The sequence below is a fragment of the Lagopus muta genome, chromosome 5 (genome assembly GCF_023343835.1).
Source record: "Lagopus muta isolate bLagMut1 chromosome 5, bLagMut1 primary, whole genome shotgun sequence".
NCBI classification, from domain to species: domain Eukaryota; kingdom Metazoa; phylum Chordata; class Aves; order Galliformes; family Phasianidae; genus Lagopus; species Lagopus muta.
The window spans coordinates 65,066,416-65,090,482 of NC_064437.1; the positions used below are offsets into that span (position 1 = coordinate 65,066,416).

Genomic DNA, 24,067 nt, shown 5'->3' on the forward strand with positions numbered 1-24,067 from the left:
GAGACTGAAGCACCTATGTTTCCATCAAACCTTTTAGTAGCCATTAGAGATTTACTATTGGGAGTTTTTCCCCCTCTACAACTTGGTTGAATAATCATTAACTTTGGAGTATCTGCTCCTGTGCAATAGCTAAATAATGCACTGGTAATGCGTTCATAATGTACATCTTGGAAATAACAGTAATAAAACATACTGTCTTCCAAGATGTATTTTATACATCACAGATTCCTCCAGTACAAGAAGCCACCTGGTTCTTTACTGCCAGTAATGAGCACTCTCCATCCCCTAGCTCATCCCTCCAGAGAAAATAAATACTGTCTAATGAACGTCAATTTTAACAGGGTACTTGACACCGGGTCTCAAAGAAAGCCACTGAATCGTGGTTATCACATTTCCACTGAACACAGAGACCCAACGCAGTGTTGGCACAGAGGCACAGTCGCGGCGCGTTAGTTACTTGCTGCAGCATCCAGCTTGCGCTTGTGCGGAGGGTCCTCGAGGATCCTGTTAATGTCGCCGCGGTGCCTCAGGTCCACCGGCTTCTCCCACACCGACAGCTGCATTGTAGGGTTGAAGAAGAAGACCCGGTCATCTCCAGTCCAGACTACACACCTAGTCCAAGTGATAAACTATGCTTAGATCATGCCAAATACACTTGTGACCAAGCAATTAACTCCAAGCTTAATTCTTGTATCTCACTGTTAACCGTGCTTGAGACAGAGTGGCACCTGCACAAGGTTCCTCTACACCATGCAGGTCACCTTGGGCAGAGCGATCCCTCCATGTAACATGAAAGGTCTAAAGGCCCCACAGAAGCACGAGGAGAGCTACTCTATCATGGTAGGGATGAGAGCAAGGGGAGGAGGAACACAGTGATGTCCACAGTGAAAGAAACCATAGGAAAACACATTTCATATTTTAAAGTGCCTCTTCATCACAGGCACCTTGGGGAGTGCACACGGCTGCAGCAGAAACACACACAGCAAAACTGGGGGCTCTGGATCCTGTCCAAAAACATGATCAAGTCACTACTGTGCAAGTCATTTTATCGACCTGTTCAGTTCAAATAGTTGTCTCTGCATGACAGCACTATTTGCACTGAGGTTCATTATAAAACAGCTACAATAATAAGGAAAATAAGTCCCGTACCACCATGATGTACACTCACAAGAGCTCACTGAATATATAAGTAAGTAAACTAGCAGAATATTGACCCAGAGCCTGCACTTTCTGAATGGCAAAGAAAACTAATAAGCAGCATATGTTCACTGTGACTTTCTCAGACACATGCACACACTGGAAGATGTGGCACTGAGGGACATGGGCAGTGTTGGGGATGTGCTGGGGTTGGGCTTGGGGATCTCAAGGGCTTTTCCAACCTTACTGATTCTATGAGGGGAAAATGCTGCCTCTGATACACGAACATTTGGAAAGGCCGAATCTTGTTAGCAGGAGCTTTGATGTTCGATTGTTACACAGAGAAGGGAGCAGAAGTGGTTTAAAAAAAGAATCTGGTCTGGATAGAAGACTACAAATATGAAAAACAGTCCATCACTGCAAAGCACTAAAAGTGGGTGACCCAATGTTTCCCATTTACCACAGGTAAGACGTGACCACTCACCTTGGCAATACATGAAACCAAACCCAAAGAACTCATGTAAGACAGCCCACAGGGGATGGCAGCTGTGCACCACTCATGAGCAGCTCGGTGCCATGCGTGCCCCCAGCTCTGCACGCAGCACTGGGAAAAACCCACACCACCCATGAGCGCAGAACCAGCTGTACCAGCTCAGCTGAGGACTTCCCTTGTATTTACAGCACACGTGAGCTTAGGCTTGAGTTCAGCAACACGGGTGACAAATATTTTATTAACTTTCAGTTTATTTTAATACACAAACATGCTGGATCAAAAAGCAGCCTCTCAAAGCTCTCATATTTATAGGGCAATAATGAGGTATTTATACACTACTTTGTGTCTCAGAGCTACAGAAACCTCTGCTCTACCAGAAACACTGACAGTCAGGTCAAGAATTGTAGCTGTACCACTGGCCCCAAGTCTCTTCTGCATGAAATAGCAAGAGGGAGTTGTAAAGGAACATTTCCAAATCAAGGCTCTGCACTCCCATAAATACCACAGTCATCCCAGAGGGAAGGGAAAAAGCCCTTGGCATTTAGGTGCAGAGGACAGATTCGGTTGATTAATGTAAGCAGGCTGTTGTTGCCCTTTTATTAAATATCAGAAGTATGGTCAGGGCACAGGCCCAATCCCATACAGGAGCAAATGCCTGCTTTGAAATGCCCCTCACTGTAATTTGCATTACGAACAAGCAGACATATTGCAGAATTAATACTGCGAGGAGAATCGGCCATACGTGAAGCCTGGGAAGCTCGAATCCAGCACCCTGTTGGGGAGCAGCAGTGCTACTCCGCATACATGGGATGGCCCAAGCTATTACCTGACTTGAGATTGGAAGCAGTGCTGTTGGAAATTTGTGTTTTGCCTCTGCTGATAGGCTGCTGTGCTCAGTGCTGCTCTGACCACTGGCACGGATACCAACAGTGCCCATTAACTGCAGTGTAGTTAAGTGCCAGGTCTTTGTGCAGCCTCCCCCAGTGAGAAACTCCAGGCTCCCTTGTGGCCCCTTTTTTTGCCTCTTCTGTGCCTAATATCACTTGACATCCAATTTAAAATTAATGTCCCTTTTCCCACGTAACATATCACCTATTCCTCCATGGTACGATGACAGTTTCAATTATCCATAGGGGACGCATGATATTTTGTTTCAGTCACAGACCATAAACTGGAAATGCAGAGATTGCTGTGCTCATTTTTCCCTTATAGAAACTGTGGTTGCGTGAGAAAGCGTGAGAAAGGGAACAAGATGGTTATACAAACATTTATTTTCTTTCATAAGGTAGAAAGGCTTGGTAATGTTCTCGAACTGTTTCTGCCATTAAAAATATGATCTAACTGCTCCTGAATGGCTCTTTTTCTCCTATTTTGCTTTTCTGGTAAGAATAGAAGGATCAAATGTTCAGTTCTGTGAATTCTTGAACAAAATGCTGAATGCCCTACAAGGCTCAGAGGGGCTGGCAACACCTAACAGCTGAAAAATCACCTTTTGCTTTGTTTTAAGTGGCACAATCTCCCTCCCCACTCCAATCTCTTGCTCCTGTTTCAGCATGACAGCCCAGCATACACTTGGAGATGTCATAATAACCATGGGGCTCACAGAAGCATGGAGCCAACCTACGGGCAGGGAGTGGTTGAAGTAAATGCAGGATTTGTTGAAGCTGTGTTGCATATCTTCTTCTAAACTACAAAACAACCAATAGAAAAAGTAAATTCTGATTTAACACCCAGCAGGTATGCTCCATGTTTCGTCGTGCCAATGATAGATGAAAGTGTCACCTCAGAATAGGGGATAACTTTTGGCGTGAGGTCTATGCCATTTCCTTCTGGTCCCAAGGATGAGGTTTCAATGCCTTGTCTTTCACATGAATATTCACTGAGTCATTAAATAATCCTCTGGAAGCTCAGAAACTTAAGATTTCTCCTCAGAGATTTCAGCATCACAGGTATGGTTCTGAAAGTGGTGCCCGTGAGCCACCCAGCAGCCACTGCTGAAGGAGAGGTGGAACTGCCACCCAGTCTCAAATGGTTCCCTGCACTATTTCCTGTATTAGCAACTACCAGGAAGAGAAATTATCAACGTAAATCCCATTTTTGATGCCAAGATTAGATATGACATCACACTGTACTCATAGCATCAAGCTGTAAAATGGCATGGAACAGTAACAAGAAATAATGGCTGGTATCTATACGGAGTGCTTTGGCCAAAGATCCCACAGACATCAGTCAATGAGAATAAACTGATTACTGCACAGCATATGGGTACAGTAGATGAAAAATCCTTCTTGTCAGCCATCCAGGACCAAAAATGAAAAGCGATTTCTAACTATTTAAAAGCCACGAGAGCTTCAGCTATCAACGTAGGTCAGTGAATTGGAATGTGATCAGGAAACCTATGGCATGGGACACAACCTTCTACAGGTTTTCAGATACAAAGCAACACCAATCCTGCAAGACTAAGAGATTACTATTGCAACCAAATAAGCAAGGGATGAAGAAGGTCTGGTCCTAAAAAGCAAGAGCATTTCTTACAGGTCTTCCACTTCTCCTTTGATATATCCAAGAGTCGTCCATGCTGGATCCTCAATACATGAGAGCTCCAGCAGGACCTGAGCCCTAAAGAGCCGGGCTGAGCACAGCACCGTGCTGCAGAACACCAGCACTGAAGAACCCAGGCAATCATAAAGAAAAAACATCAGACACGTTCTTCCAGAAGCCGCTCCTGGCTGAACTGTGCTCCTGGCAGCACACACTGCTCTTACCTCGTGGATCCCAGGGAGGCAGTCACACAACGTGCTCTCATTTTTGCTAAGTACATGATAAATGAGGGAAAGCTACAGTGGAAGAGGAGTACAGCGCTGCTGCTTAACATCCAGGGTAGTGTATTTTCCCCACGTAGAGACCACTAATGCATGTTTGGCGAGAGAAAGAGCAATGATGAATGACTTTTATTAGCTCTAATTGTATTTGCTTACCATGGAGATCCTGGCACTGGAGTGGATGCCACAGGCTTGTTGCCATTTGAAGTACTGTCATCCTCATTTACTAGTTTAAAAGAATGATCCTTGAAAGAGAGACAGAGATTAGTCAACAAATAAAGCCGATGCATAAGACTGTTATTGTCTTACAAATCATTTCCTTATCTTGAAGTGGATTACCTACATGGCCATTATATCACTAGCAGCTTTATGAACAGCCAAGTGCTCTGGAAACAGTCGGGACAAACCAGATATAATCAACTTGTTGCCCCATTTTCAGGAGCACAAATGAAAAAACAGCTTTTGCCCATGCCAATGGCTCCCATGGGGCAGTGAGCATCACTCACTGCTTGTTTGCATGTACTTTTAAAAGAAAAGCAAAAGACAGAATGCTAACTAACCCCTGTGCAGAGGTGAGTCCCATTTGTGGATGCAACACCACTCCTGTCCTGTGACACGGGCACCAAGCAAGGTTCTGGAGTGGCACAGCTGACATGTACAGCCTGCAAATGTTTTAATGGCTCCAGCACAGCTATTTACTGGTGCAACTTATGAGAACAAACCGTGAGGAGGAGGCATGGGAGGTAGGCAGCCATCCAGCTCAGTACATTATCAAGAAGTGACAACGATGTACTTAATTAAAAAATAATAAAGAGCACGTCCAGAGGTCTTCCTTTGGAAAATACTTTGCTGCTCGAAGCACTGAGGATGTGCCCCAGGGTCAACACAGCTGCAGACGGGGGAACACCTGCAGAACCTATGGATAGCAGCATGGCAGGAATGTGAAAAGCAAAGGAGGACTTAGTCAGTCCTCCATCCTCACCTCCTCCTTGGAACAGAGCTCCTGAGGCAGCTGGGTGCCCACTGCAGGCAGCCCTGTAGTGCTCCTGGCTGACAGAGCTCCACAGCACAATTAAACCAAGCTCCTGGTCACAGAGCAGTCCCTTGTACCGGCTCTGATCTGTGTTGTTCCATATCATGCAATGGTTTTTAAGGGAAGAATTAAGGGAAGAAGGGAACGCACAGCAGACCTTGTCGCCATCCCTCTCCACAGAGGCGCTCCTCCTGTCGGTGTGAAGGATCAGGGCAGGGGGGCAGGAGGCTCTGCTGCGTGCTCTGCCTTTATCTGCAAGGGGAAGCATTGCCCATTAGTTACACTCAGGAAGGCTGGGGCTGCTCCCACCTGAAGGTCCAGGCCCCAGCTCCCAAACCCAGCATCTCACATCTGGTGAGGAGCATGGTGCTCACACCTTGTTTCAGTGGCACTTGTCCTTCAAAGAGAGCTCTGCCCACACTGAGCATGGTTTTTTCCCAACACAAAACCTGCTTTTTTAAGGCCATGTTTGACAGAACCACCAGCCGCCTTGCAGGCCCCAGCTGCATTCTTCAAAAGCTTTGGAAATGGATTTTCCCTTCTCTTTGCTAAGTTATCGCCTGGTTGCTGGACAGAGCAAGAAGAAGTGGTGGGGACAGCAGCATGTGAGGTTAAAAGTCCAAACCAGCCTCAACTTACTTTAAAAAAGATCATAACAAGGCACTCTCATAATACACTCTTTGCACGACTTGCACCTCCCATACACTAACTGCACTTGCACTATCGGTGCTGCCTGAGATAGGCTTTCATGCAGAGAAACCCCAAGAGAAGGTCAGGCTATGCTTGGGACTGGGAAAATGGAGCAATGTGGGAGGAGAAGAGGAAGTCATGGAGAGGGGAATGGGGACAGAGTGTCATTCAGCTGCACCCCGACACAGGACAGATGCAGGATGGGTGGATGCACAATGGACATAGAATGGATGCAGGATGGATGGATGCACGATGGACATAGGATGGATGCAACACAGACACAAGGGACCAGTAGAACATCTTTCCCAAGGGCCAGCCCCACCACCTCCAGGAAGGCTAACACAGTGCAGGGACACATCCAGCAAAGCCTGCAAGCCGGAGGCGCTTCCGTGTGCTGGCTTCAATTCTGTAGCAATTGCCACAGAAGCTCTTAATTGCACATGAGCTCTTAATTGCTTTTTAATTGGAAGCAGTTGTAAGAACAAGTTCTTCCCCTTTACGAAGCAGTTGTCCGCATCTGAAATGCTAAATGCTAAAAGTGCTTCCACTATGAAATGACTGCGTCTGGAGAACAGAGGGGCCATAATGAACAGAAGGAAAGGCAAAAGGCAGCAGGTATCAGACAGCCCAAACAATCAGGAAAAAGTGGCTTTTACAGTAAGAAACCATTCAAAAGATAATCTCTCTTCTATTTGCTTATTTCCTTTCCTTGTCCTTCCGCTTCTCCACCTGGGCATCTTAGCCAAGTTTTCTCCAGTCACCCAACTAAAACTTGGGTTCAGAGAAACTATTTGCACACGGTGTTTTTCCAGGACTGCACCTTACACAGTCAATTCCCACCTAAAATGCTACTCCATTAATTTGAATATTATTCAGACAACAGAACAGACGCAGCCTCAGCACCACAGAAAAGGCTGAACCTGTCAAGGGTCTGACTCTGATTCACCACGGAATATATCACAATAATAAAAATGTAAATCGATGTCATTTTTCTCAAGAGACAAATTACTCAATTTTTATAGGTGGTGGAGAAGAGGATTTACAAATCACATCAACTCACTGACACATTAAAGGAGCGAGGAGAAGGGAGCAGCTAATAAGTATCAAGAGGATCTCTGAATGTATCCCTCTTCACCAGACATCTGTTGCAGGGACTCTGCTCTAAGGGCCAAGCTCAGCCTGTGCTGCAGCCAAGCAGCACCCAGTGTCAGCCCCCTGCAAGCTGTGTGTCTTCCTCCCAAGCTCCCCATGGTCACAGCATCCAGCCTGGACAGCCACAAAGCCGGGCACATCCCAGGAGCACTGCATCTTCAGCCAAGAGAACACCCAGGGTCCTGCTGGCAGACAACCAGGGGCAATGTGTTTGCCAACAGTGGCACAAGCCATGACAAAACTCCCATCAGAAAAGCTGTGTGAGGGAAGAAACGGTGCAGAAGGACACCTGAGAAGCAAGGATATTTCTCTCATTCCTCACTCTGTGAAGGAGAGGCACATCTACACACCTGGTTCAAATTCCACTCTGCTGATTCATTCCCGTGCTCCAAAACACAGCAGAGGACAGATGTGCTGTTTCCTCACATCCACCAAAGTATTTCACTCCCTTACCCTGAGCTGTGTTTTCCCACTGCTGATGTGAGCTGTGCAGCCACTGGGGCAGCTCTGTTAGACGCCATCTGCAGAAATAACCCCCAAGAAAGAGCTCTGGAGGGCTCAGCACCTCCTGGTGACACAGCAGCAAAGTGCTGCCCTGACAGTGCAAAGCCCCAGTGCTGTCATGCAAAGAAGAAGCAGCTAAACATGCAGCAACACACTCGGATGATGCTTAAGAGACTTTGGGCTTATCTTTCTTTCAGCAGGGAAATCACATTAACCCCATTTGCAGCTCTGCCTCTTCCTATCTCCTTCTCTAATCCTAGAAAGAAAGGCTGTTTCAATGCCTTTACAGTCTTCATTACCATTCTGATTAAGAGGAAGCCAAGAACTTTCATTCACCCACACACAGTGTATGCACGCATGAGGAACAAGGGAACACATTTACCAAGCTGGCATCATTTTTTAACTTACATACAATAATAAAAACATATTAATGCCAGCTGATAGATTTAAGGAAACTACATGCAGGCTGGATGTGGCTCTGGGCAGCCTGGTCTGCTGGTTGGCGACCCTGCACATAGCAGGGTGGTTGAAACCAGATGATCAGTGTGGTCCTTTTCAACCCAAGCCATTCTATGATTCTATTGCACACATGAAATTTGGCAGAACCTGAATCACTGACAAGTCAGTGCTGGCTTGGTGCAAAGGCAGGTAGCATAGGGGTAGCCCTACTGCTTCTGCTGCTGCTCTCACCCTGCTGGCTGCAGCTGCAGGTTATTTGCTGCACGGAGCCCAAGGGCAGCTGAGCTGACTGAACTGAAGTTGTGCAGCTGCTCTCACTCCCTGGGCCTTACACAGCTTCCCTGCAGAGATCCTGTGTGCTGGCAGTGCCCGAGGCAACCTCTCATTTCTTCTCCTTTGAAAGGCTCTCACATCATCTGGGCAGTGACCTCACGGAGGGACGTGGGTGCAGCATCTCTGCTTGAAACAGCATGGTCAGCACAGCACACCACTGTTCTACAGCACCGTTCATTAAGCATTCACACACGACATAGACTTTCCCAACACTGTGAATTTACATGAAATAAAATGGAAATTTAGAAAAATCTAAAAAAAGGAAAATGGGGGAGAAGTGCTCTAAGTCACTGCGCACATCGGGAGTCAATTCTTTTTATATCCACAGCAAATACTGAGGTGGTTTTCCAAAATTACTGTATCAAGAGACTGAATTTGTAAGGCTGTGTCTCCCCAGCCAGCTCTGAGCCTCCAGGCACACTCCAGGCTTTGGGAGCATTCCCTGGGATGGGGCTGGGCAGAAAGATGAGGGGCTGCTTCTCCAGACACACTGGAAAGGCAACCGCAGCATCACCCTCCATTGGCAGCTGGTGCACATCGTTGCTCAGGGTTACTCTTTTCCCATTAAACAACCTTTTTGTTTCTCTTAAACTTACATGCATGAAATGCAGTGCAGGCAGGCAGTTAAGCCCTGTGACGTCCTTCCAACATAATCACACAGAGGTTTTGCCCCTAAACTTAGCAGTATAATTACCAGCGATGCGCTCGTGCCAGGCTTGCGTCAGGAAACCTGATGAAAGGGATTTCTCTGAGACTCCACGGCAGGCAGAGGACATGAATAATTCACAGAATGAAAAGTAGAGGTGAAGTAGGAAAATTATCCTACGTATATTGCCGCAGATGGAGGTGTATGATGATAAACATGCTATTAAATGCAGAATTAGAGCAGGCTGATTCTCTCCGTGAAAAGATATGGACAAAGACAGAATCAAGCTTTGCTCTGCTAAGGGTTTTAGAGGCCAGACCTCTGTTACTCTCAATGGCAGTTTAAATAGGTTTAAAACGTTGACTCTAAATATTGCAAAGAATTGGGTTTACTTCAAGTGCACACTTCTAGGCATTCAGTGTTTCATTACTGCACTGAATACTTCCTTAAAGTGTCTATGCTGTAGGTTAGCCCCCAGGCTTCCCTGGGCTGTCCCTGCTGCAGACATGCACACTTCTGTGCCCCACTCCCACAGAGGTGGGTCCTACCTTCAACCCATCACAACCGTTCAATGCAATGGGCATCTCCTGGTCTGCTCCTGCACATCTTATTTCACCCTCTGAGAAGTGTCTGCGTCTGCTTTGACACGTTCCACTGTGATCTGTCAAACTCCATTGTGCTTCCCTCCCTCCTTAAATGTCCCTCCTTGAGCAGTTTGTTGCCTCTACAGCAATCTTTTCCCATTCACTCTGTTATTTTCCTGAAGATTTTGAACAGAAGCAGTAGGATGATGGCAGCACGTTCTTTGTCTGCTGTACCAAAGTGGGCTCCGTGCCTGGTGCAGAGGTCCCAGACAAGCATCTCTCCTGGCTCCTCAGATACACAGCCTACACGCTCCCAGAGGTGACATTTGCCACTATTTTAACAACAGATATTCTATTTTAAAGGAGACCTACTGCCATATCCAGCACTTCCCCAGCAAACAAGCAAAGCACACATCACGCCACCCAACCCCCCAGCATAGACTGCTCTGTGCTCCTGTCCCACAGCATCCATGCAGCAGCACCAGACACCACATGCATGGATACCCCTCAGCACTGGGAGCTGCGTGTGTGTGCTTCTGTGCAGCCTGCTTCTACCTGGGCTTGCTTGCTTGGGATGGAATTGTTCTCTTCAGAGTGCCTGGTACGATATTCAGCTCTGGTTCTAAGAGAAAAATGATGCTGCTAGCAGCCTGATTTGGATAGCTGCAGCTGAGCAGAGCTGTACAGCCCAGGCCATCCCAGCCAATGGCCCAGGAAGCAAACAGAACAAGGGCAGATGAGTGAAACTGGTCAAAGGGACACTTCATATCACAGGATGTGGAGCAGAAGGAATTCTGAAGGGCTGGGAGTTCATCTCACGCTCTTCTGGGAGCTCACTGGGCATCGGTTGAGGGTGGTGAGCAATTGCTTGTGCATCACTTGTTATATACATTCATATATATATATCATAGGTTCATAGAATGGCTTGGGTTGGAAAGGACCTCAAGAATCATGAAGATCCAACCCCCCCACCACATGCAGGGCCACCAACCTCCACATTTCACAGCAGCCCAGGATGCCCAGGGCCCCATCCAACCTGGCCTTGAACACCTCCAGGGATGGACGGGGCATCACAGCCTCTCTGGGCAGCTGTTCCAGCACCTCACCACTCTCATAGCAAAGAACTTCCCCCTGACATCCAACCTCAATCTTCCCTCCTTCATCTTAAAGCCATTTCCCCTTGTCCTGCTGTTATCTCCCCTTTCAGTGAGTTGACTTCGCTTATCCTCCTCCTATATATAAACATAGTCATAACAATCATCCTTTTCTCTATCTTACTAAACAGTTTTATTTCAACCCATGAGCTCTACTTTGATTTTTTCAGTTCTTCTCCCCATCACATTGGATGGAGTGAATGACTGTGCAGTGCTGAACCCCTCCGGGTTAAACCACAACAGGAAACAAATATGATTTGTACTTGGCATTAGATTTTTCCAGCTTCCATCACAAAATAAATGGTTACTGGAAGCCAGGACCGTTGTAGACTCTGTTTATTACCTCTGCCCCAGACATCCCAAAAAAATTTAATTTTGTCTTGAAGAAGGAAGAATTTTTTGTGCTACCATGAGCAGAATACAGCTGCGCTAAGTGTCCCTGAACACACAGCTTTTGTCTTTAGAAGCAAAGTCAGAAAAATACTTATCTGTACTGCAAAATGGAAGCACGGCTGGAATGTCCTGCAAAAGACATTTGTTGGCTTATTGTTCCTGCCATGGGCACTGCAAGCACAGCATGGTGGCTCAGGATGCCACGTACACAATGAAATGCTCAGCTCACGAGTTTACAGATTGACTGCATGGAGCTGATGCTCACCAGGCTGCCCAAACCCAGCTCTCATACCCCACCAGCTTCCTTTCCTGGGGTATCTGGTGGCTGACACCTGAAATCACTTGCATTACTGCCAATTCCTCTTAATTGTCATTCTTTCTTTGATTGTTTTTCCACTGGAAATAACGACAGCTGGTAGCATCCTGCAGAAGGGAGTGTCATCTCCTGAGAAATGTTACAGAAAAAACTCAAGTGAAATTGCTGTTCTCTCAGTGCAGTCAGCAGGAAATCAAAGATGAATATCAGAGGAAGATGAATGTGTTTTCAATTTTCAAGGGAAAGCCAAAAACAAAAATAAAATTTTCATCCTATTTACATTACTTGTACACAAGGAAAAATACAGTGATTGCTCTTCCAAACCACTGGATGGGCTGTGAGCAACCTGGTCTGTAGGAGGTGTCCCTGCCTGCAGGAGGGGTTTGGAACTTGATCATCTTAGAGGTCCATTCCAACCCAAAGCATTCTATGATTCTATGATTCATTCTATGAAAGCTTTCAGCAGTGTCACCCCTAGATTTTCTATTGGCTCACTCACCAAAGTCATTAAATATCAAAGGCTTCATACAACGTAGTCCTCATCCAGTGGACGGACAGATCAGGAGGGCTTGTGCAAGCCCACCAAAGGGGGGACAGCAGACACATTTGACATGAAATACATTACAAACCATGATTTCTGCTTCCCACAAGCAACAAAGGGCAGAACAGCATGATTCTAGCACAGATCTGTTCTGGGCAGCCTGGTCTGGTGGTTGGCGACCCTGCACATAGCAGAAGGTTGAAACTAGATGATCATTGTGGTCCTCTTCAACCCAGGCCTTTCTATGATTCTACAGTCTTTGTCTTTCCATCTGTGCATTTTTTATACAGTTCTAATATTTCATCTGTTGCTCATTCCCAACAAGAAAGCAAGTCAACAGCACCTCAGTGGCTCTGGGGAGAACAAACAGGTCTTTGTAAATACTGTGGTGAAAAAAGCAGGTGGTGTTTTGCAAAAGCAAACTGCGCCAAAGAGAAACTTTAAAACAAAGCATGTCAAAAGAACCATTTACGAACTTTCCTTCCGATTTATGTCTGTGTAATAATATTTTGGGAAAGTCTCAGAGCTGGAATGCTCAGCAAGGCAAATTCCACCGGCAGACCTGGCAGTGGGCAGCCCTGCCCTGGGGGCACGCTACATGCTTGCTTGGCACAGCTAACCCCAAAGTGGGTTTTTCTGAAACATCTACCTGAGCAGTGGGGAAGACCTGTATGGGCACAGAGGGCCAGAGAAGTGACAGCAGAACTGACAGCCCATAATTGCCTACGATGCCCAGCATGTGCCATGAGATGCGGCTCACAATGCACTCACCTTGCAAGCACACCTGCAGGGATCTTGCTGCCACCTCTCACCTCTGCCAACAGCTGCAGCTCCCCCGTGCAGGGGACAATCTGTCCAATCCAAATGCAGTCTCACCCCCACTCCCCAGCCCCCCACCAGAGCTTCTGTCTTCACCATAACAGCAGTACTGCAGAATTTCATCTCGCTAGGAAAGATGCTCCCAATTTTCTACCAAAATCTGAATTCTTTGATCCTGACTTGCAAGGAGTATACACAAATCCAAGCAAGGCCACAAGACTTCTCCCAGCTCTTAGGAACAGTGCTTGCTCCCTTTTGCAACACACACACTGACATGAGAATGAACAACATGGTTTTATCACACAGCACAGCATGCAGCATCGTTGGAGACATCAGCCAAGGAGCTTCACGGAGCACCTATCCAAAAGAAACCACTTTATCACCACAGACTTGTGAATGCCACTGGCATGGGAAATGGAAAGCCCAAGGACAGTGCAGAAATTGCCTTTTGTGTCACCAGATGCCAAACTGCTGTCAAGTGCCAGACTGAGCCAACAATGAAAGCACTCACAGCTAGCTGCTGCAAATGCCAAAATCAGAGCCCATTTTGTAAGAGTTCCTTGTTACTGTGCAGAGTGGAAAGCAGGGTTTGATCACAACACAGACACACAGCATATGTCTCAGTGATAGAATCAGTCTACAGAAGCACATACACACCTGTTAGTGTCTGCTCCATCAAGTTGGTTGCCATGATTGTCACAGCTGGTGCAGCCACAGCAGTCACCCTGGTGACTTGTGCTGGCATCAAAGGACCCAGGCGAGCATCCACTCTCGAGGCTGAACCTGCATTCAAACCACAGTGAAATCATGTTCTCTTTTGAGATGACACAAACACCATCAAACAGTGCACTTTTGTCAGCCTTATTTCTCAAAAGGGTTGTCCAACCTCCTGTGAACTCTCTGCCCCACACCCTTGGCATGGTTAGAGGAACCAGGTCTGTGTTTGTACAAGTGAGTGGCCCAGCCTGACTGCCACATCCATTGACTTTCAACAAATAAGCAGATACTGTGCATTAACACAAATGTGATCCTCGAAACAAGATGCACAAGGACATCTTAGTGCCTTCAGAAAAGACACACACAGCAGGATCAGTTTTCTTAATTAAGCCTAAATAGCACACATCCATTTCCCATTATTGCTCACCACAATCCACCTGTGTCCCACCCCATCCATGGGAAATATTTTGCCAATAATTTCAAATAGCAGCTTGATCCCAGTGAATCACAGCCTTCTCAAAGATGATTCACAAAACAGAAAATCACTGAACTGCTCAAATGCCTTATTCATGATAAATTAGCAACCCAGATTGCTGCTAAATTGATGCTAATTAAACTGCACTACTTAAACCTTGAGAATTTGTGGCTAGTGCCAGATTTGAGGTCAAATCTGGAGCATTGATTTCCCATTAACAGTGCATTCAGGCAGCACGTATTTTTCCAGAATTAAAGGACACTTCCCACCATCTCAACTCAGACACGAATTCAGGTGCTCCATTAGCAGTCTCCGTCTCCTGCTCACAAGCACCATTTCAAGGCTGAGTTGGCAGAATCATAGAATTGCTCGGGTTGGAAAAGACCTTAAAGATCATCAAGTCCAACCAACAGAGGAGACACATCCCTAGTTTAAGGCAGTCTGACAGTAACACCGTATTTCCCAGGTGTGATGCAGGCTGCAGAATGTACTGCCCTTCCATTTCACTGCATGCTCTGATACCATCAAAGAATTCTCATCCAAACTTCTCTGCATTCTGCAGGATTGGGGATCATTTCTGGAACTTCCATTATTTTTCTTCTCGTACTCTGCCCATTTCTTCACTGATCTTTGTTTCCCAGGTCTCAGCTGTCAAAGCAGATTGAGCCCAGTTTCTACTAACATGAAAAACACCGATTGCTTCCCTGAATGTAACATTTGGTTCTATTATAGCAATGGATACTTCGATACACTTTTTATTCCTCAAAACTGTACCCTTGGTTATCACTTCAGTGAGAGCACAACAGGTAATTCCATGTGGGCTTTGGGGATGCAGGATTCAGCTTCTGGGAGAGGGGAGTTTCCCCTTCAAAGTGAGCATTCTGCAGACAGTGTTTGTGCTGCACGTCTCCATCCACGCACAGCCAGGAGGACGTGCACCCGGAGCAGCGCTGCAGCACATCCACCCCCATGTTGTATTCTGTTGCCCTCCTCCTGAGGCATGAAAATCATACAGATGTAAGCAGACACTGAACGGTTGTATGGGCTTCTTACAGACCTGCCAGAGCCAGGATGGCCAATGTGCCTCCCGCACCCCGCAGGCAGCAGTTGCTGGGCTGACAGGAGCAGGCTGGCAGCTCCGCCAGCTGTTGGCACGGCTGCAGCCAGAGGGACAGATGGCAAGGAGCCAGCAGGACTCCAGACAGAGGTAAGAATGTTGGACAAATAAAGCCCTTCCAGGAGAGAAGCAGGACGGCGTGACGCCCGCTGTGCTCCCTGTGGCACAATGGCCATGGGAGCACTTTGAAGTCGGCCGCTCCTAAGGAGCCCATGAGCAGAAGCATCCCTTCATGTATGCAAACCTATGGCCGTCTGCAATTCCACAAATGAACCTGGAATAAGGTCACGATGTGCTGAGCTGTCTCCCTATGGATGGACATACAGCACTGCGTATTAGCTCAGCTTTTATCCATCAAACACACACTGCACGTTGAAGCATGGCTCTGCTCTGTACAGCTTTAACTGTCTCTTTGCAGTGATTTATGATCACCTGGAGGGAAAATAAAATTATCGGTGCGTCTTTCAATGTGATGGAAGCAATTAGCTCAGAGCTTCCACCCGTATTTGACTCAAGTATATACATAGATACATATACACATACATATAGATATTTTTAATACATGCAGATCAGGCTCAATGGCTTACTTCAATTATAACTTATGCTTGCTAAATAAGCTCGAATGATTTAAGGCAATCATAAACTTTAAGAAATAAATATTTATGCTTTCTAGTACTTTGTGCTCACGAAAAAGCAGTCTTTGCAATAGATGGATTTGGAATACAAATAAACTCGGTGGATTTCACTGAATGTCATAATGCAATATAAGCTTTCAATATGAACTCCACATAACCTGGGCTGGAATAATACCCAAATACCAGCCACAAAGAACCTGACACATTTCTGGATACCCTTAAAGCCAAGGAGCACCCACCCATAGGTTTTGTGTTTGGAAACACCTCTCCATTTTAAAAATTATTTCAGTGCAAATGCACTTTACTGTCATTTAAAAAGCTAAGCAGCCTGTATCTCAGTGTAACCGTGATGGCATTGCAAGGACAGAGGAGGACTAAGGCAGGTGAGAGCAGCCTGGGTACCCGAGCACCCAGAGAGAGTGGCCCCAGTGCAGCTACAGCTGCAGAGGAGTGGAGAAGGAAGAGAAAAAGTTGTGAATGAAGGAGGAAGATCTTAAAGAAACAATCACTGGAAGTTTCTGACTGGGAGATCCAAAACACGACAGCAGAGACAGAGCAAGCAGAACGAGGCATCACCCCGTGGTGGCTAAGGAGGAAAAGTGGCTCATCCCCAAACAAAAACTGCTTTCCTCCCCTAATTTCTGCAGAATGCAGGCGGTGATGCTGATGGGATCCCTGCAGTCGACAGACAGGTGGTTAATCCTTCCACTACTTGCAGGCACAGCAGCTTTGGTGTCAGCTGCATCTCCTGCTCCTTGGTCAGCTCACAGCGTGGGAAGCTGGCCTGGCTGGGGCTGCTTATAGCTGTGCTGGTCCTACTGGGAATGGTTATAGCTCTGCTGGCCCAACTTGGGACAGCCATAGTGGACAGCCCAGCTACCAAGCACACCTGACCTGTCATTGTCCATCACTGCTCGCACAGCCCAAGAACTGAATGGGAAATTCCCAGCTGTGCTTGTTCTGCAGCAGAGAATGCTGTCCCCATATATGCACCAGGGGACACATCAAGTTGGGCAGCACCAGGCAAACAGGAGAAGCAACTTTCAATTACACAAACGCCATTCCTCTAGCTTCACAGGTTCCTCTTCTGTTAAACTTCCTAAATGCAATGATACTTTACAAAACCTGTGCTCCTTGAAGCACCCACAGGAATGGTGTTACCAGAATTCATGCGCTGTACCTCTGCTTCACAAATGGAGTCAGCCTCAAAGCACCACGGTGGTGGCACTGGAACCAGCATGCAGTCACCCGCACATCCCAGTGCATTTCCCAGCCTATGGGAGGGCAAACCAAGGTGACATCGACAGGAGTTCCTAAAACTCAGCTCCATTATTGGGGCATGCTTGTTTCAGGAGCAGGGTACCTCAGAGCTGGGAGCAGCAGGATCCTCCCAGCAGCTGTACTCTGTGTGTCACAGGGTGCTGCTTGGGGACACTGCATGCTCCCGGGCAGGGCTCCTCTGGGATGTCTCCTCACCAGAACACAAAGAAAAGATCATCCCTTGTGTTCTTCTTCATTTAGAAACATCTGGCTGTATTCACTGCATTCTGCTGCTAAGAGAAAACAAAGATAATAAGGGCATTTATTTTGACTAGGATGAAATGACAGCAGGCATGTCCTCAATAAATCATGCCAATAAGAGAGAGGCAAAGCAATTACTCAAAGCAGACTGGAGCTGCCTGAGACAGGAGGAGCCTTCTGAGCAGAACAAAGGGAGGAAAGTGACTGTTGATGCCCAGGCCCAGCACCACAGCCGGAGCATCCCAAGGCATGCAGGCAGCATCCTGCTTCCAGAGCTCAGAGGATGGAGCTAACCTTCACACCACTCAACAGCAGCAAATAGAACTGACTGAGAAAGAAAGAACAGGGTCCCACTGCTCAGCCACTTTGCAGCCAGCCTGGTATCTCCAGGGCACAAAAAATGCAACTGATTACAACCATCCATTGGCTCATTCCCTAAACAAAACCAGTAATCCATGGTGGAAGCCAGAGTGCTGCCACTGCAGCTCTTCCTTGCTACAGTCCGAGCTGCTAAGAGAGTCAGTGCCTGCCAGCCAACAGCCAGACACACATACTGCTGCCCTGCCAAGAGCCTTCCTCATCCTCCTCAACCTCCTCCTCCTCAGGCATTGAGGGCTGCACCCCACAGCCACGCTGTGCAGGATAAGCCCTGTGCCTCCTGCACTGCAGGACCAGGAACTCGTGAGAAGTGAAAATCTCCATGCCCTTGCTGCTAAAACCCATACTAAAAGGCTGGTGTTCTTACTGAAAAGTTTCCATTGTCAGTGGAGGCAATGGAATCACATAGACAGCCTTGGAAAAAGGACAAGATCCTGAACGTTTACTCCTGCTTAAAAAAGAATCATAGAATCATTAAGGTTGGAAAAGCCCTCTGAGATCCCCAGCATCAGCCCACCCGCTGTGCCCCCTGCCCACATCCCCCAGTGCCACATCCCCACAGATGGCCCCTCCAGGGACAGGGACTCCCCCACCCCCTGGGCAGCCTGATCTCCTTCTGAGAAGGAATTTTTCCTTTATCCTCATAGTTCAGGAGCAGAAGACAACATCTGGATCACCTTTGGCTTTTTTGAGATGACAAAATATTTCAGTGAGACTGAGCCCAAGAATGTGATTTTCAAAAGTGTTCCCATCACTGAAGAGTAGAAAATCCATTAACAGCACAATTTTGTTGACTTTCAAGTCACTGATGCAACACTGAAAATCCCAGAGTTAATAACAAGCCCAGCAGGTACTCCACGATATGTTTATTTCTAAGTCAAATATGAGCTGCAATGGTTCTTTTTTACATCCAAATTGAAACGTAATGAGAGAATGTATTAACAAAGAGCATTAAATATTCAGTGCTCAGGTTGTGCACAGGGAAGGCTTTGCCTAAGAGCTTCCAAGGGCCCGCGTTGCGGTGCTGATGGCACATGGGCTCTGCCCTTTGGATACCAGTCAGTATAATTCCTCTCCTGCATGAAAGAAACCAGCTACCCAAACCTAGAACTGCCCAAACCTAGAACTGCCCAAACCAGGACATACACATTAAATACAGAGTTCTAATATTGAATCTAAAATGCTCAAAAGAGCTTTGCTCATAGAAGCAGACCTAGCTGCCATTTCTCCTTGCAGTAAGTACAGAGAGAAAGCAATTCTTGTGGGATGCAAGCACATCACCCTTAAATCCTCTTGAACTTGTCATCAATTCCTCATTTGTCATTGATAACAACCACAAAGTCTTGTAACATCACAGAGCAGATGAATTCAGTGCAGTGAAACCCAATGGGACCAGAGGAGGAACGCCAGGTTTCCCCTGTGTCCCAGGGGTCAGAATGGGGCTCCAGATTTCCTGGTGCAGACTCTAACCTGTGCACAGCAAACCAGGAAGCACCCATTATTACAGAATGATAGAATGGCTTGGGTTGGAAGGGACCTCATGAAGATCCAACCCCCTGCCACATGCAGGGCCACCAACCTCCACATTTCATAGCAGCCCAGGCTGCCCAGAGCCCCATCCAACCTGGCCTTGAACACCTCCAGGGATGGACGTGGCATCCACAGTCTCTCTGGGCAGCTGTTCCAGCACCTCACCACTCTCATAGCAAAGAAATTCCTGATATCCAACCTCAGTCTTCCCTCCTTCATCTTAAAACCATTTCCCCTTGTCCTGCCACACAGGATACATCATGGAGTGTAACATCAAATTAAGGGAAAACAAAACCAACAAGCAACTCTTGCACATAAAAAAACAGCCAGAAGTGCTGCAGACTGACAGCTGCACAGCTCCCACTGACTGCATGGAGATCCTCACTAAAAACGTCTCTTAATTTACAAACCCAAAAACGTGTGCTGTAGTTCTGTATCCACACAACCTTAGGATGGGCATGCTGCACCCAAGTCTGCACCAGCCAACCTGCTGTGATACAGAACCCATTTTGCTTTGTGGCAGCTTGCAGCAGGGACCTTGGGAACACCAGATTTGATTTCAGATTTGATCCCAGACAGATGAGGAGCCACAATGACCAGCATGCCGTGCTTCCAAGATGAGCAGCCACCTTTGTACAGTGGTAGCTCCAGTGGAAAGCACTACTGTGTGGAAACAAGTAAATAAAGTAAGTGTTGTAATTCTTCAGTAGTTTTAATTGCACTCAATGCTTATCCCAAAATCACAGAATTCTGTAATTTACAGTCATTAGGATCAGTTAAGATGCTCTCCATGAACTACCCAGGGAGCTATCTGAATCTCAGCCCACTCCATTAGCTCGCTTCCTTTCACAGGCAGCCACTGCAGCTGGCTCCCAGGGCTGGGTTCCTGCAGGAGTTCTGCAGCACAGACCTCACTTTGCCCATAGCTACTGGAAGAGGAGCAGCTTCAGGATGCAAGAGTGACTTCCAAAAGGCTCTGGGATGCCTCTGCTGAAGTGGAACTGTATGAGAAGCATTCCTATGAATTACGAGTCCAGCAAAACATACCCAGATAATTAATTTCTTTCCTGGATCCATTTGGTGATGCAAAACAATGTGGGAAAGGCAACCAGATGTGACCTCATAGGACTAAGAGAAAACTTATGTGAAGGAGTCATTCCAGCTGTTTGTTTCCCACCATTAATCTCCACTCCCATCTCCCTTACACTGCACATGGCAGAAGGCAAACAGGGCACAAGAACACATCTATGACATACACACTCAAGCTGTAGTAGGAAGACAGCTCCTGGTGCACCACTGAATTCAGAGGAATGGAGCACAGCATCCCTGCCTCCCCCCCATCAGCCTGGGAGCTGCTTGGCCACCCTGGGCTGGAAGAATAATGAACACTTCTTTGTGTCTGAGCATCAGAATTATTCACAGATGCTATGGAAGCACTTGGGGAATCCTAAGATGTGAATCACAAGTCAGGATTCTCTTTTTTCTATTTTTTTTTTTCTTTTTTTTTTTTCTCCTAAAGATTAAGTTGTAACTGAGATAAAATAAGTGATCTGAAGGCCTCAGGTAGGCAGGGATCACCAGTAGAATACCCTCACCTCCACTGCCAGCCCTTAAATGAGGTCTGGAAGGGGTGAATCCTGGTTCCATCCATCCAGTCACTCAGCTGCACTGCATGTACCTGAGCTCCCCTGGGCTGGCCCTGCCTTCCTGCCAGGTGCTCCATCAGTGCTTCAAGCCACGTCTTTGTATCTCTGCTACACTCACAAAGAACACCCCAAAATGCTATGCCAACCCAAGCTGCCACTGGGTCTGCCAGCAGAAAGCATGCCCAGATTCAGGCCAGCAGGGCTGCTATGTGCCCTAGGCACCACTGAGCTGCAGCAGGGCGAGCTGTGCCATTCAGGGCTGAATGCTTACAGTGACTCAAGGGGCGGCCAAAACTGTGCTGGCTGCTGTGGTTGCTTGGAGGAAAATCCTCAGAGATCCTTTATACTTCCAGTTGTGTTTTCATTGTCAGAGAAACACCGCTTTAAATTGAATCTCAACAGCACTTTGTTTTCATAAAAGAGTGATGCACAAAACAGAAAAATGAAGCGCTAAGAGAAACTTAAGAAATTAAATGTAAAGAAAAGTGCCTTCATGATTTTCATTTTTGGGGCAATTATCGCTTGTTCCCTTAAAGATAAAATCAAAAATAAATTATCATGTCAGAACGCTGGCAAGCTGCGTGTCACTATCAATTTCAGATAATTAAGTGTGATGTATTTTGGAGCAGAGCCAAATGCTGATAACGTGGCAATTACTTCCACAGAGCCCAGTCAAAATCACATAACGCTCTCCTCCTGCATCTTCATTACTGTCTTGCTTTAAACTTGGGGTTTAAATTATCTCAAGAGCTTCCAAAAAAGCAAAGGCACGACTTTGCAGAGCTGAGGAGCTATGGCTGTGCTGCAGGCTCGGGGCCGTACCATGGCCATCCAAACCAACCCACACTCATCTTTTCTTCTGAAACACAGCAGCTGTCCTCATACCCACAGAATAAGCTCAGGCTGCACTGCACGACTGCAGATTACAGAGCTACTCTATAATGTATAATTTTCATTCTCTGTGATTTGAAGAGGACAATTGATTTCTAGGGAAGAAGAGAAAATACGATTTCATCTCGTTTCATGCAAGCAGATATTTACAAGATACAAATCATCAAGACAGCACGGCTGCAAGCATTAGATTACAATTTGCATTAGACTGGCATTGTTTTACATTACTTCTCTTCTACTAAAGGCTATCCCAAAAACTGTTTCCTTCAAAAGGATCTGTTTTGGTATCAAATGTATGTCACACATGTAAGATACCAATCTGGGGAAAAGGAGAGGAAAATCAGCTGTTTTACTTTTGGGACGAGACCTTCAGCTGCTGCCTTCCAGCTGGGATTCCCACCAGCCTGAGCCTTACAGGATGACCAACACTGCAGCCCATAACATGCTGCCATGACTTCTCCTTCAGAAAAAAATCTCTCAGTACAAACCCTATGAAAACAACACCGAAGCAGGACGCAGGAATCACAGAGTTACTAAGGCTGGAAAAGCTCCCTGTGACCCACCATGCCCACTGCTCACATCCCTCAGTGCCACATCCCTGTGGTTCTGAACTCCTCCATGGACAGGGACTGCCCACCCTTGGGCACCGTGTTCTCTCTGGTTATACCCAACCCACCACACAGCAAGTCCAAAGGCCTTTCTCTAAATTTTCCATTCTCCTTTACCCAAACTCCAAACTTACGTTTCCCTACTAGGAAGGCACCCTGGCTGTGCCCCAGCTCCCACTGCAGGCAGAGCTCCTGCCCCACAGCCATGCTGGGGATGGGCTGACAGTCAAACCTGATGATCTTAGAGGTCTTTTCCAGCCTTAAAGATTCTATAATTCTATGGACAGACAGAAGCTCAGCAAACACTTCAGTAAATCTGCAGCAAAATCAGGAAATGTCAGCTCACATCTTCAGCCAATGAACAACGATAGGGAAAGACCCCTTCTATCCTTCTGGCTGTTTTGCCTCCTTTGAGCAATCTGCTTTTGTTGTTTTTAATTTCCAGCGGATGGAGAGAGAAAGAAATCAAATCAAAGTGAATTCAAAGAGAAGTCAAAAGGAGTCGTAAAACTTAAATGTTTGCAGCTAAATTGCCCCTGTTCAGTCTTTTATATGTATACATATATACCCCCACACATAAGGTGTGCTGTATTGTCCATGCTTGTAAACAGCATCTAGGTTAAAAAACAACCAGAAACCCAAGGACAGGTCTGCAGGAGGGCTCAGGCATTGGCTGCAGAGCCCAGTGTTTCTGCAGGAGCTCTGCTGCTGCCCACCCACATTCATCATTCAGAAGCTGTTAATTGCAGGCTGTTAAAACGCTAATTGCTTTTCAAAGTCTTGCTGCCACATTCGGGATCACAGAGGTTTCCTGATTTAAGAGTTCTCCTAGGAATTATTGCAGAGGGCTTTTTGTTCCCACCCTCCTTGCCTTGGGGGGGCAGCTCTGCCCCGCTGCCAGCAACCATCTCCAGACGATGGCTGAGCCCACCTGGAACCACGGCACCCGGCATCAGCAGGGCTGGGCACAGACACCTCCCAGCTCTGGATGAGCTTCGACTTTTGAAACGAGGAAGAGCTTCTGTACCATCAGCATAACAGAGCGCTGGCACAGGCTGCCCACAAAGGGGGTGGATTCTTCTTCTCTGGAGCAATTCAAAACCCACCTGGACACTGTCATGCAACTTACTGTAGAGAACCTGCTTTAACAGGGGCATCTCCAGAGGTCCCTTTCAAGTTCTGCAATGCTGGCATTCTGTGATAATGGCATTAAAAGTGACTTATTTAATAATAAAATCTTCAAGAGCTTCAGCCCCACGTTTAGAAAAGGAAGCAACACAGATCCCCAAGCCTCTACTGGAGCTGCTGTGCTTCTGCCCAGCCTAACAGACCCTGGGCCATCATGATGCTGCAGATATTCAGCTCAGCATTGGAGCCCTATTTCAGGCAGCTGGGAAATACCAACCTTGCCCAGAGTTTTCTGTACTCAATTCTCAAGACAAACAATGGAATACAGAAGATAGATATCCAACT

The 24,067-nt window shown here is 46.8% G+C and overlaps 2 protein-coding genes across 2 annotated transcripts in view; one reads left to right on the top strand and one right to left on the bottom strand.

Annotated features, from left to right (window-relative positions):
* LOC125692881 (uncharacterized) overlaps positions 1 to 24,067 on the top strand; it is a 209,582-nt gene that overhangs the window by 116,064 nt on the left and 69,451 nt on the right. The window lies entirely within an intron of this gene.
* TCERG1L (transcription elongation regulator 1 like) overlaps positions 1 to 24,067 on the bottom strand; it is a 63,324-nt gene that overhangs the window by 17,779 nt on the left and 21,478 nt on the right. The window contains exons 5-8 of the mRNA XM_048944005.1: positions 13,734 to 13,859; positions 5,643 to 5,737; positions 4,609 to 4,697; positions 458 to 612 (exon numbers count right to left, since the gene is read on the bottom strand). Coding sequence (XP_048799962.1) covers positions 458 to 612; positions 4,609 to 4,697; positions 5,643 to 5,737; positions 13,734 to 13,859 — 465 coding nt within the window. The remainder of the gene's footprint in view (positions 1 to 457; positions 613 to 4,608; positions 4,698 to 5,642; positions 5,738 to 13,733; positions 13,860 to 24,067) is intronic.